The sequence below is a fragment of the Eurytemora carolleeae genome, unplaced genomic scaffold, assembly GCF_000591075.1.
Source record: "Eurytemora carolleeae unplaced genomic scaffold, Eaff_2.0 scaffold74, whole genome shotgun sequence".
Lineage (NCBI taxonomy): Eukaryota > Metazoa > Arthropoda > Copepoda > Calanoida > Temoridae > Eurytemora > Eurytemora carolleeae.
In genome coordinates this window covers 98,550-114,156 of record NW_019396090.1, presented here as the reverse complement: position 1 = coordinate 114,156, position 15,607 = coordinate 98,550, and the positions used below count along the sequence as shown (strand labels likewise).

General features: G+C 30.8%; 1 protein-coding gene across 2 annotated transcripts in view; it reads right to left on the bottom strand.

The window, feature by feature from the left end:
• Positions 1 to 15,607, bottom strand: part of LOC111718413 (glutamate receptor ionotropic, kainate 2) — a 67,753-nt gene that overhangs the window by 25,082 nt on the left and 27,064 nt on the right. For both annotated transcript variants that reach the window (XM_023493991.1, XM_023493992.1), the window contains exons 15-20: positions 14,833 to 14,913; positions 7,004 to 7,108; positions 5,698 to 5,811; positions 4,462 to 4,517; positions 2,453 to 2,586; positions 325 to 461 (exon numbers count right to left, since the gene is read on the bottom strand). In XM_023493991.1, coding sequence (XP_023349759.1) covers positions 325 to 461; positions 2,453 to 2,586; positions 4,462 to 4,517; positions 5,698 to 5,811; positions 7,004 to 7,108; positions 14,833 to 14,913 — 627 coding nt within the window. The remainder of the gene's footprint in view (positions 1 to 324; positions 462 to 2,452; positions 2,587 to 4,461; positions 4,518 to 5,697; positions 5,812 to 7,003; positions 7,109 to 14,832; positions 14,914 to 15,607) is intronic.

The following is a 15,607-nucleotide window of genomic DNA, read 5'->3' as shown; positions in this document are numbered from 1 at the left end:
ACTTGTATTTCGAAAAAGCTTGTTAACAATCAAAAATGTATTGTATTGATAAAACCGCTTACCACTGTATTTCTCTACTTTTACTTTCTTATTTGGTTTCTTGTATAGGATAGTAACTCCTAGATTCATGAAGGGTATCGTAAAATCTACTCCTTGATTTTTACCTTATTATTTGGTTTCTTGTATAGGATAGTAACCCCTAGATTCATGAAGGGCATCGTAAAATCTACTCCTTGATTTTTACCTTCTTGTTTGGTTTCTTGTATAGGATAGTAACTCCTAGATTCATGAAGGGCATCGTAAAATCTACTCCTTGATTTTTACCTTCTTGTTTGGTTTCTTGTATAGGATAGTAACTCCTAGGTTCATGAAGGGCATTGTAAAATCCACTCCTTGTTCTCTCTCATAGGTTATTGTTATATCCGCCACTACGAGATCAGCCTTCTGATCCAACAATTCACCTTAAAGAAACGCTTAATATTCATTTGTTGAAAGTTTTACAAATCATTTTTTGAAATATCGTTCAACTATCTGTTCTCTCCAGAGAAAACCTTTAAGCTTTTGACTGATCGACATAGATATCCGTATTTTTAGAACTAAAAACTGATTTACTGTTTTTTTCAGGTCATTCTGAAACTTTGAATGAACCTGAGAGGTTGAGATTTTAGTTTGTACATGTATATTCGTTATATAATCACTGTTTATCTGTGTAAGATATAAATCATGGTCACTATATAATTATATTAGTTTTATAAATAGAATGCATCAAACTGGATTAGAAAGCTCCATCTCCAGGCTAATATAGAAATAAAAACATCACCGTTTTTAAAAATATAAATGTAAGGGGGGGGGGGGCAGAAAACAATTGTCAATTAAGTTTAATTTAAAAATGATCAAACCAAAAAAATCCCCCTGGCCCTGTAATCCCCCAACATTCATAATCCAATGTAAAACTCATGTGTTACCCAAAAAAACTTTTCAATGTTTCCATTTCTTTAAATCGCCCCCCCCCCTTTACTACAAATGCTGTTTGAATATGATGCATACATTAATCCCTACAAACCATCTAAATGAAGTTCAAGCAAGGGAAGAAAAAGAACAATATTAGAATATATTTAAAGAAATTGCACAAGCAAATTCATAATTTTAGATGAAAGATTCAAAGAGGCATTTTTTAAACAAAACTGGCATTAAAACAAGTAAATTGTAATATATATTTGAATATTTCTAAAAGTTAATGACATAAAGGTAAAGCAATGTAATTTTTAAAAATCTGCAAAATTTAAAAGTTCTGCTGACATTATTTAAAGGGAGAATGCCCGATTCACAATGACACCCTTTTAGTATTAACTCCAGTTCATTTCATGAACCGGGCCGACATCTGACCATGGCTAGAGATAGCTGTACGGTACACATACAGATTATACCATGCAGCAACTCTTTCTTTTTATGTTGAGAACTTTTTTGTACCAAACAAGCTTGCTCGGCTAGGCTAGGCTCGCTTGGGTATAAAAGGGTTTTCAACTCTTTCATGCAGTCAGTCTATCCTGTAATATTCATGCTACCACATTATCAATAGAAATTGTTTTAAAGGTATATCTTTCTTTTCGCCCAGAATCAATAGATAGATATGAGATAGTTTAAGACATAGTTTTAGAGTTTTATTATTATTAGAGAGATTTAAACCGGGCCTCCATCTGACCAGCTAGAGCTAGCTGTACAGTACACATACAGATTACACCAGACAAACCGGGCCTCCATCTGACCAGCTAGAGCTAGCTGTACAGTACATATACAGATTATACCAGACAAACCGGGCCTCCATCTGACCAGCTAGAACTAGCTGTACAGTATACATACAGATTATACCAGACAAACCGGGCCGACATCTGACCAGCTATAGAACTAGCTGTACAGTACATATACAAATTATACCATGCAAACCGGGCCGACATCTGACCAGCTAGAGCTAGCTGTACAGTACACATACAGATTATACCAGACAAACCGGGCCTCCATCTGACCAGCTAGAGCTAGCTGTACAGTACATATACAGATAATACCAGACAAAACCGGGCCTGCATCTGACCAGCTAGAGCTAGCTGTACAGTACACATACAGATTGTACCAGACAAAACCGGGCCGACATCTGACCAGCTAGAGCGAGCTGTACAGTACAGATTATACCAGACAAACCGGGCCGACATCTGACCAGCTAAAGCTAGCTGTACAGTACACATACAGATTGTACCAGACAAAACTGGACTGTGCACCAAATGAACGAGACCCTTCTAGGTAAATAATTCATGTGATTTCAATCTTTAGCAAACCAAAAACAAATCCCATGTTTTTCAAACTAAATTTTTTGCATTTTCAAAATTGGAGGCAATTCGGTGTTCCTGGGCCCTGGCTTATGATCGGACACATTACTATATATATTGATCATTCTTACCAATCATGCCGTTCCACTTCCCCGTGTGTTTGTTATAGCTTCCATATGATCCATCTTCAACTAGTTTAATAGTGTAGTTGAATCCCAGGATACCAGCTATTTCATGGATTAGATCAACACTGTATCCTTCATATCTAGATAAATATAGAATATATTTAATATGATTTTCAACTAGTTTAATAGTATAGTTGAATCCCAGGATACCAGCTATCTCATGGATTAAATCTTCACTGTATCCTTCATATCTAGATAAATATATATGATCCATCTTCAACTAGTTTAATAGTTTAGTTGAATCCCAGGATACCAGCTATTTCATGGATTAGATCTACACTGTATCCTTCATATCTAGATAAATATGTATGATCCATCTTCTACTAGTTTAATAGTGTAGTTGAATCCTGGATACCAGCTATTTCATGGATTAGATCTACACTGTATCCTTCATATCTAGATAAATATATATGATCTATCTTCAACTAGTTTAATAGTATAGTTGAATCCTGGATACCAGCTATCTCATGGATTAGATCAACACTGTATCCTTCATATCTAGATAAATATATATGATCTATCTTCAACTAGTTTAATAGTTTAGTTGAATCCTGGATACCAGCTATCTCATGGATTAAATCTACACTGTATCCTTCATATCTAGATAAATATATATGATGGGGGGGATGTTTGCATTTCCTTCTTATCATGGAGCTAAGCAACATTCCTCTATTTTGTTGTGTTAAAGTTTTATTTCTTCCAAAGTTTAGAATAACAAGAATGTTTAAAAATAAAATTGTTTCATCTGAGAGATTAGAATTGTTTATATCATACAGTTTTTTCAAAATAAAATAAAATAGAAAGATATAATGTATTATTTGATAAAATTTCAAAGATTAAAACTTTAACTTTCAATTTAGCGCAAAAAACATTAATTCTAATTTTAGTGAGTTTTTCATTTTTTATAATTCTATTATTGAATTTATTTCAAAGAAAAGAATCCTTCTTTTTGATGAATTTAAAAATTGCTGAAACTTTAAAAAGTCCTATAAGGCACGGTAGGTGTAATTTCAAGGCAGAAGCTGAACTCCAACCTTCGAGTGTGCGAGGTGGGGAAGACTTCACTGCCACGCAAAATTAAAAGCATGAATAAGGGGGGATGACATTTGTAGATCGAGATTGAATCATAGCCGCAGCGCTCAACCCAGAAAGTGTAGATAACTTAACCTAACCCGTGGCCGCAGCGCTCTGCTCCCTAGCCTGTCCTAGCCACAGCGCTTGGCCCAGAAAGTGTCTTAACCTAACCTAACCCTAAATAAAAGAAAGTGTTATAACTTAACCTAACCCGTGGCCGCAGCGCTCGGCTACCTAGCCTGTCCTAGCCACAGCGCTTGGCCCAGAAAGTATCTGAACCTAACCTAACCCTAAATAAATACTTATTTAATTAAAAATTGTTGAAAAAGTGGTCATGTACAACAGTAAAATCTGCAGTGAAGTCTTCCCCACGTGACCTTCCATAATTGTTTTTCTAAAAATACCCTTTAAACTTTTATTTGAACATTTTGAAACTTCACAGGCAAAGCTGGACATTTCAGCTAAAATTATAATTTAACACCAAGCGCCGGTAAACGACGGGAGTAATAATGAGTGATAATGAGTCTGGCCAATGCCAGGAACTTAAACAGGCATGAAATATAAGATAAGATAAGATAAGATAAGATAACGTTTATTGCTAAAATAAATGTATCTGTATACAGATAGAGTTTACAATCACAAAATTGATGATTATATTTACAGTACAAGTATAAAGCAATTAGGTGGAAAATAGCTCTTGGCTGTTTTGATTATTTTTTCCACCTAATGTTAGTAATAATAACAAAATATTTCAATTAAATAGATTTAAGGAGAACGATTAGAGATCAGGGTGCGAATTTATCATATGCAAAATAATGCAATATAATGTATTTACGAAATCTTTCAAAAATAAAATGTATTTCCTTTGCAGGCTTATATACCTGTCATTTCCAACCAGTACTCCACTGTCTTCTTTCAGCATCAAAAATGGGTCATTCTGATAAAAAACATTGCATTAATGTTTGATGAATTTGATAAGCCCTTTTCGTTTTATGTTGTCATTTTGTCTAACTAAAATGATAAAACACTTTTTTTATGAAGAAAAACAATAAAAATTTTTATTTTATTTCAATTTAATAAAAAACGACTAGAATAAAATGAGAAAATTCCAAATATGCATTTAATTCAATTTAATTAAAGATTTTCCTTTGTCAAGGAGATATTAAAGATGAAAAAAAGTCATTTTGTTTTTTTCTCTTTTTTAAAAAAAAATCTTAAATGGTATTTCAACAATAACGCAGTAAAAGATTTTTTTTATTAAAGGAATACTCACCAAAATGCGTGAAACTTTATCCTGTATTCCTATATTTATTGCATGCTGTTAACTCACCAGAATGCATGAAACTATATCCTGTATTTCTATATTTATGCATGCTGTTAACTCACCAGAATGCATAAACTATCTCCTGTATTCCTATATTTATTGCATGCTGTTAACTCACCAGAATACATGAAACTATCTCCTGTATTCCTATATTTTATGCATGCTGCTAACTCACTGGAATGCAAGAAACTATATCCTGTATTTCTATATTTATGCATGCTGCTAACTCACCCAAATGCATGAAACTATATCCTGTATTTCTTTATTTATGCATGCTGCTAACTCACCAGAGTACATGAAACTATATCCTGTATTTCTATATTTATGCATGCTGCTAACTGACCAGCATGCATTAAACTGTATCCTGTATTTCCATATTTATGTATGCTGCTAACTGACCAGAATGCATGAAACTATATCCTGTATTTCTATATTTATGCATGCTGCTAACTCACCAGAATGCATGAAACTATATCCTGTATTTCTATATTTATGCATGCTGTTAACTCACCAGAATGCATAAACCTATATCCTGTATTTCTATATTCATGCATGCTGCTAACTCACCAGAATGCATGAAACTATATCCTGTATTTCTATATTTATGCATGCTGTTAACTCACCAGAATGCATAAACCTATATCCTGTATTTCTATATTCATGCATGCTGCTAACTCACCAGAATGCATGAAACTATATCCTGTATTTCCATATTTATGCATGCTGCTAACTCACCAGAATACATATAAAACTATATCCTGTATTCCTATATTTATGCATGCTGCTAACTCACCAAAATACATGAAACTATGAGAGTTTTGTTATGAAGACTCTCTACAATCTCTGAGTATTGTTCAGTATAGTTCCTAGAGAAGTTAGTTCCAGTTCCAGACTCCCAACTACCAACCTATATATATATATATATATATGTATACAAATCCAGACTCCCAACTTCCAACCTATATATATATATATATATACAGTCCCAGACTCCCAACTACCAACCTATATATATATATATATACAGTTCCAGACTCCCAACTACCAACCTATGTATATATATATACAGTCCCAGACTCCCAAATATATATATACAGTTTCAGACTCCCAACTACCAACCTATATATATATATACAGTCCCAGACTCCCAACTACCAACCTATATATATATATACAGTCCCAGACTCCCAACTACCCACCTTTATATATATATATACAGTCCCAGACTCCCAAATATATATATACAGTTTCAGACTCCCAACTACCAACCTATATATATATATACAGTTCCAGACTCCCAACTACCAACCTATATATATATACAGTCCCAGACTCCCAAATACCAACCTATATATATACAGTCCCAGAATCCCAGCTACCAACCTATATATACAGTCCCAGAATCCCAACTACCAACCTATATATATATATACAGTCCCCGACTCCCAACTACCAACCTATATATATACAGTCCCAAACTCCCAACTACCAACCTATATATATATACAGTCCCAGAATCCCATCTTCCAACCTATATATATACAGTCCCAGAATCCCAACTACCAATCTATATATATATACAGTCCCAGAATCCCAACTACCAACCTATATATATATACAGTCCTAGACTCCCAACTACCAACCTATATACATGTTAACCTATATATATATAGAACTGAACAGAATATATGTATACAGTGAGAACTAGAAAACTATTAAATAATAAAACGACATAGACTCAAGTTAGGATATTAAATATCCCATGGAACAACACAGCAATGTTGCAGTTTGCACTGACCATGTCACTTAGGCGTAAGTGACCCTCCATGCAAAGATGGCAAAACCCTATTTCCACCACGGTACCCTTAACATCTTTGACTGACCAAGTATGAATAAGAGCTTAATTTATTCTGGGTTTCTCTGCAAAAGTATCTAGTGCATCTTAAGAAGGACAAGAAAAATGACCAGAATTAAACACTTTTTGAGTCAGAACAAACACTTTATCATCCATATTTTAATAAAATAAAGGTTTTAAGAAAACGAAAAAAAATTATGTTTTTAAATGTAGATTTTGGAAAATGAAATGCCTAATTTTGTACCTTGGTTAGTCCTTCCTTTCTAAGTTCAACAATCTCCAGGTTAAAGTTACTTCTGAACCCAGCTGCATCAAAACTAACCTTTCCGGTCAATCCATCCATCTCAACCTGATCAATTAATCAATCAATAAACCCATCTAAACCTGATCAATCAATTAATCAATCAAACCATTTATCTCAACCTAATCAATTAATCTTTCCATTCATATCAACCTCATCAATTAATCTAACCATTCATATCAACCTAATCAGTTAATCAATTAACCAAACCATCCATCTCAATCATCCATATTCAAAACTTATAAAAAAAAATTTGAAATAATAACTATATAGGAATGCGCCGAAAAAAAAATCGATGACTATTGCTTGTAATAACTGAATGATTTGTTTGAAATTAAATAAATTTTTTTACGATCCGAGTTGAATGTTGCAACTTTCTGAATTTGTATGGACGCTACGTTCTACAGTGTAAGTCGTTTTTAACAATTTTCTTCTTATAGACTCAAAGATTGAAGTTAGATTAGTAGAGATCAAAAGCGATTATTTTTCGCCGTAAGCCTTTCATTTTTCGCAAACACTCTCTTTAAAAAGATTAAAAACTGTTCGAAATTGATACATTTTAAATATTGAAAAAACTTGATTTTAGAGGGTAAAACTTTAACCTTACATCAATACACTTTTATAATCATCCTGAGCACGTGATTTAAAAGCTTCAGCTTAAGTCGTAATTCCTTAAACCCGGCTTTAAACCCCAATCTTAGACTCAAATCTGACTACAGACAGCTTGTGTCACGTGATTAACAGCTGTGAGATCTTAGGCTCGACTTGCTGAGTAGGCCCAGTGAAAATAAAACCGTCCTTGATTGGTTTTATTTAATTAATTAAGTAATAAGTAAGTAATTATTCATTTATAAAATATAACAAAAAATATACAAAATATTTTAAAACCTCCAAAAATAGAGGTTGTGAAAATATTTCCCCCCCAATTCTAAACAAATATTTATATACATATTTATTGTTTACATTTTAATTAATATGAACTGGTGGTGGATAGTTAGTATTTTACGACGATAAACTAACAACTTTTAGAAATAAAAATGATAGATTTATTTGAAATGTTAAAAAAACTTAAATAGGCCTTATGAGTTCTACTCAATACATGCATTTTTAAGCATATTTTTAGCTCACGCCGATTTTTGACATTTCTTCGATTCTTTTGCAAACATAGCATGTGTTAGAATTAAAACATTTGTTCTGCTGATAAAAATCTTCAATAAAATAATTAAATTCTGTTTAAAACTTGAAATAAGATTGATATTTGAAAGCTTAGAAAAGTGTCGTTTATTTTCATACCATATCTTAGGGAAATTGTGAGAAGGAAGTAATTCTATTTTAATAGATTTTACTCTAGGAATATAAAAATAATTTCTGTTTCTAAGATTTGAATTTTGTTTACTTTTTGATAATTTGAAATTATTAAATGTGGGGGGAGGGGCAATTGGTCTTCTCTAGCTTTCTTTTGCAATGATTCTATGATATTAAGGCTCAATGTTCAGTCTAGTTCTTATCAAAACCCGGAATGCTCCAACTACAACCATAAAATCCGCAAAATACATTAATTAACCGATTTTATGAACTGAACTCCGTAGACAATTAGATGCAACTTAAATCCAAAAGCCCAAGTCAAAAATGAGGCCCAACGAGAAACGAAAGCTTAGACCTGAGCTCTTCCCCTCTTTATGCTTACTTATTTTATTGAAAGGCCAAAGGGGAAAAAATCCTGAATAGTAGACGGGGGGGGGGGGGGGTCTATACTTGAAGAATGAGGTTATACTCAAGATATTTTGTATACTATTCATACTGAGAGACTTTATAATATATTTTATTCACTAAATTCTACGGTAAAGAGATGTTACATTATCCCTTTACAAGTTCTTTTCAGAATATAGATACAGGGTCCAGGCCGTACATGGCGGGTCAGTAAACATGAGAGATTTATTACCAGAATCCAGAAATCATAGATTTTTTTTATAAAGAAACTGATTACTTTATTTAGACTTTAATTTTCTAATCCTAAAAACTTTGTAACATGATGTTTCTTTTAATACAGTGATATCCAAAAGTGTGACATGGAAACGCATCAACACGGAAACGACTCAACACGGAAATGCCTCAAAAAAACAGAATCATAAAACTAATTTAATGTCGTCTTCTCTCAATGTGATAGGGAGGGTTGAAAAAAATGCTAAAAAAATTGTCAAAAAAATGTTAAAAATATTTTTTTTAAACAATTATCATAGTGTGAAACATGCTTCTACATCCATTTTTCAAGGGATATTCAAAAATATAGTTTTTAGATCTGTAGCTTTAAGTAACAATAAGTTAGAGGCTATTTAAGTTTTTTTTAACAGAACGGACTTTTTACCACCCTTTACCCTACCCTATAATAAAAAAAGCTTTTAAAATGTTTTAATTTCTTTTTGTTAAAAGTGAACAAATTTTACGGTGATAGTGTCAAAAATGAGAGTGCTAGGACAAAAAACCTCTGCAGTCTGTTTAGGGTTAATGGAAAAAGCCAATCTGAAAGTAAAGGTTCCATAAAATTACAGTCTAATTAAAGAGCATAATTCATAAAGCTTCTAATATGGGTAAAAGACTATGCTTTACAATGTGTGTTGACGGAATATGATCCAAAAATAGTTTTTATTATTTATTGCATGATATAAAGTATATTGCAGGATACTAAATGCATAAACCTTTCGTATGTTTCTGTAAATCTTTATATACAGGGTGAGTCAAAAAAAGTGTGATTTGCGGCGCCTGGTGCAAAAGTGTACCTTTCTTTGTGCAACTCTCCTGTATGGTGTTTTTTCAATATTTTAATGGTCTAAAAGAAAATCAGCGAATCTTTTTTTCTCGCAAATTCAAAAGTTCAGAAAAGCAAAAATGTACATAAAAATTATATCTATGGAAATCTAAAATTTTTTAAAGATTGAATCAAAGAATCACAGAAAATTCGCAAAATTGTAATAAGAAAATTCGCAATTTTTATTTCTGGTCTAATTTTTAAGGATAAGTTATTTAAATTCTCTAGTTCCTTTCTTCTTAGTATATTCTAAAGTATTAAATAAGCGCTGTTCAGATGAAACCTTAAAAACTATTGAAAAACAATTTTTCCGTAAAAATTATACTAGAATTGAAAATTGCAAATTTTCTAATTACAATTTTACAAATTTCCTGAGATTCTGTAATTCAATCTTAAAAATTTTTAGATTTAGACAGAAATAAAATATATATGCACATTTTTGTTTTTCTGAACTTTTGATTTTGAGTGAAAAAGGTTCGCGGATTTTTTTTTGGGCCATTGAAGTACCAAAAAAAATTACGAATTTTTAAAAATATTGAAAAAAAACACCATACAGGAGAGTTGCATGAAAAAAGGTATAAATTTGCACCAGGCGCCGCAAATCACACTTTTTTTGACTCACCATGTATGTCTGTCTGTTTATTAGGAATCCATTGACATATTTGCCTCAAATTTTGATTAAGAATCTCGGAAAATTCACAGAAATATTGTTAGCTTGGTTTAAAGGTTAAAAGTTAAGTGGGTTGAGGTTTAAGGGGATATCATGGTTTCCAGGCGAAGCTGGATTCCCAAGCAATGGAATGTAGTGAAAAGAACATAGGGAACACGTTTTTACGTTAGATTTTTGTTTTACAATAAAAATACGTAAAGTTTGTATTTGCTTTTGCATATTTAATCATTCCAGTGTCCGAATTTAATGAATTTGAGCCGAGTCTTAAATCCCCCAAAAATAGGCTTTAATTAAGCACCGGCTTAAATCTCATGAAACATTGAATACAATTTTAAGTAAAACCAACTATATTTGAGCGGCGGCTTAAATTTAAGCCACCGCTCAAATTATTGGTTCTATCTTTCAGGGCACCATTATATAAGCTTTATTCTTAAAAAAAAATATTCTTACATCCGCTCTAAAACAAGCGACCAACTACCTTCAAGATGAAAATTCTTAATACAATTATATTAAAGATTTTTAAATACACTTAGCATTAACTATAATATGTTCATGTAAAATATTCTATAATATGTTCATGTACAATATTATATAATATGTTCATGTACAATATTATATAATATGCTCATGTAGAATATTCTATAATATGTTCAGGTACACTATTCTATAATGTTCGTGTAGAATATTCTATAATATGTTCAGGTACACTATTCTATAATATGTTCATGTACAATATTATATAATATATGTTCATGTACAATATTATATAATAAGTTCATGTACAATATTATATAATATATGTTCATGTACAATATTTATGAAATGTTCATGTTCAATATTTAATAATATGTTCATGTTCAGTATTATATAATAAGTTCATGCAAAATATTTTATAATATGTTCATGTACAATATTATATAATATGTTCATGTACAATATTTTATGATATGTTCATGTTCAGTATTATATAATATGTTCATGTACAATATTCTATAATATGTTCATGTACAATATTTTATAATATGTTCAAGTACAATATTAAAAAATATGTTCATGTACAATATTATATAATATGTTCATGTATACAATGTTCTACAATATGTTCTTATAAAATATTATATAATATGTTCATGTACATGATATTTTATAATATGTTCATGTAGAATATTATATAATATGTCCATGTACAATATTTCATAATATGTTCATGTACAATATTATATAATATGTTCATGTATACAATGTTCTACAATATGTTCTAATACAATATTATATAATATGTTCATGTACATGATATTTTATAATATGTTCATGTACAATATTTTATAATATGTTCATGTACAATATTATATAATATGTTCCTGTGCAATATTATATAATATGTTCCTGTACAATATAATATAATATGGTCATGCACAATATTATCTGGAATTTTAGACTTCTTATTGTACAGCCACTGTACACAATGACCCGATCCGAAATTCTACCTGGGGGGATCTTAATTCGTAAATCAGTGTTTTAAGACATTATTGTTTGAAAGTGAAGCCTACAATATTCAAGCAAAGAAAATAAGCTCATATGATTTTTATGACAGATAGAGAAAAAAATAAAATCCTTCTCCTTAATAACATCTTGTTTATTATCAAATTCTTTACTTCTGGAATCTACATTGTACAATTAACTCTGAGGAATATATGTTGCTGACTTTTAGAATGAAAAGCAATTCTGAACTAATAATAAATCTAAATTAGGTTAGACTTAATTTTTATGTTATTGAAGAACTTAAAATGTCAAAATATTTATTTTACATAAATGAACTTAACGTGAAACAAGTGATTTTTTAATAGAAATAATCTATTTGTTTTGTAGGAGCATATAAAAATTGGGTGTTTTGTCTTCCAGATAACAATTGTTCTATCCACTCTTTTCGTATGTTATGAAAAATTTCTGAACCCGAAACATCGTTGTTTACACAATTTTTGACACTGTAATACCTCATTGTTGAAAAATATTAAAATTAACTGTCCACACAATACCGTATAATATTATGTAATATGTTCATGTACAATATTATATAATATGTTCATGTACAATATTATATAATATGTTCCTGTACAATAATCTGCTCGAGATAAAGAATTCCAAATGGTTTGAAAGTTTAATGCATGGTAAGCTCTTCAATCCGTCTCTTGTTTTAAATCCAGGGTTTAATGTGTGGACATTTATGTATATATTATTCTATTTCTTTTAAATAATGAAAGAGTATGTAAAGGTAATTAAAATTGTATGACATTATCACACAGGTACACTTGCATCGTTGTTTAAGAAACAGTGGATTAGACAATTTTTTTTTGTTTTAAATGTGTTAAAATTTATCAAGTTTTTTGTTTTTGCTAAAATATCACAGAGATTCCTAATTGAATATTCTCAATTTTTCTGACAAACATATTATTCATCAAATTAATTTCATCAATAATAGGTTTATCCTATCCTATCCCCTTCTTGCGGGTGAAACTTTTAGAGAAAACTGTTAGATCCGTGAAAAATGGAATTTATCTCAACAGCTTTTCAAGTTTTTATCCCCATTTCGATTTGATAAATAGCAACTCTGTCCTAATCTTAAATCAGATTTTTTCTTTCACCAGGGTCCTCGTTATAGGGCTGAACACGTTCTTGACTTTTGAAAACCGTTCGTTCACAGTTCGTTAACGAGGGAATCAGCTGGATGGGTTGTTCGTTTTTTTCGAACCGTTTTATGAACAGATAATTTTCTATAATTTAACCGCTCGTTAAACTCGTTATATTGAGATTGGCACAATAATAATAACATCAATATTAAATTATTGATACCTTTATATGATGAGTTTAGTAAATGTTGGTTGTTAGTTGCAAAAACATTCTTTTGCCGTAAACGGTGCCTAGTCCTATCCTCGATAGATAAGGGCCGGGGGAAAACAACCTTTTTATCTTGTAAAAAGTGCAGGTCTGATGAAAGAATAAGTTGGTCTCACATTTCCCCGGGGGATTTATTGATATTATTTTGTCCTGAAACCAATAACTGAAGGTTTGAAAGATGGGTTGGATGGGAGAGGAGAACATATAGATACATAGTTCAGATGTCTCCGTTTTAGTCATATACGAATTTCTTCCCATAAGCGTAATGTACGTAAAGGAACTCCCTCAAACTCTAATTTTCTAATCCTCATATCCGGTATAGTAGTCTTAGGTGCAGTAGTAGACATTTAATATTTCAAACTGTAAATTCTTCTATGATTTGATCATCATTAGAAAATCAAAGGTTTTATGAAAAATTACAGTTTTTTTTAATCTCATTTTAACAAAAAAGCTTCTTCAGTTGGCGCATGGTTCAACCCTTGGGGAGAGGGTTTAGGATATGAAAGGTGGGGGCCAGGCTGATAAAGTATATATTGGAGACCAAGGAAAATGAAGAATCCTTACAATCAATCAATCATATCTATAAAAAGAAAGATACGAGGATAAACTCAAATCATCAATTTCTTCAACACTTTTAATACAATAAAAACACCAAGTGCAAGGGGTTCTATAAACCCCTTTTTTAACCTTTGCTGGGCTTTATTTTGTTGTAAAAATTTATAACTTTAAATTTGAATATTCCAAATACTCGTCAAAAATTGTTATTTTTGACTCTATATTTTTTGGTAATATGATGATGATAACCCTTTGTTTAATTTAAAGGTAAAAAACAGTTTTTTATTTCTATTTATAACGAGATAAAGAAAAGAAGATGAATGTTTTCCAAATAGTTTTGATCCTATTTTTATCAGAGTTTCAATTTTGGAAATATTTGTTTTTAACAGTTTAAAACGTGTTGAAGTGAAAACTAAATGTTAGAGCAATTTTTATAGCTTTTTACTTCTTATTTTATAGATTATAAAAAAATACAAGGTCAATGAGCTTTCCATGGAACCTTTTTTTTACCTTCAGGTAAAATCTAAGTTATATAAGTAAATACACATAAAATCTAACTTGTTTAAGTTTATAAACATAAAATCTAAGTTGTTTAAGTACATAAACATAAAATCCATGTTATATAAGTACATAAACATAAAATCTAAGTTATATAAGTACATAAACATAAAATCTAAGTTATGTAAGTACATTAACATAAAATCTAGGTCATATAAGTACACACACGATTTTATGTTAGTTAAATACTCAATTATAAAATTCAACATTGACATATAAAAACTGGATCTTCATTAAAGAGTGAGAGACGAATAATTATTCTTCCTCAAGCTTTATTTTAATATTTACCAGCTTCATGTAGTTTATTAAACTGTTCCCATGCTGCCAGGTCTCTTCGCTCTCACAATCAAGGTTTACAGTTTGTATATCCTAAACACAAACTTTCTTTTTAGCTTTTGATTTCTAATTTTTTTGTATCCAAAATTTTACAATTAACTTTAAAATAATATGTTAATCGACAGCTTTTTATTGTTTCTCTTCCATTTTTATGTGCATCTAAGCTATTTGAAAGCTTGATATTAACCAAAGTTGAAATATGAAGTCGTCTTCATTGTATTGAAACATATACATTTAAAATTCGATGATGGTGATGGACCAAACCTCTGTAGAGTAAATAAAAGTATAGGTTAGTTCCGAAAAATTGTCAGATAAATCATGTCAATATAGAAACTGTATCAACCATTTTCCGTTTTATTTTTAAAAACAAAAACATGAAGCCAAACTGGACACTTTTGGAAAACAAAATAAAAATTTGATATTCTAATCCATATATCTTTACAACCCGATGTGGCAAACAATACTTTCTGTGAAATAAGAAAACTTACAGGGAGTGCTAATCCCAATAGTACCCTTTAAAGAGAGTGACCGGCAATGTATGGTAGTTGAACTGAGCAAGTAGTATTGTGGAGATAGTTTTTTGGTTTCATTGGAGACATTGATATAAAACGTTTTAATGATGTGTAATAACTGAGTTTTAGCGCAAAGTTGACATTAAATCCTCCATTTGGGTTGTTAAGTTTTAAGAATCTATTTTTTTATTTATTAGATAGCGAAAATAAAAATT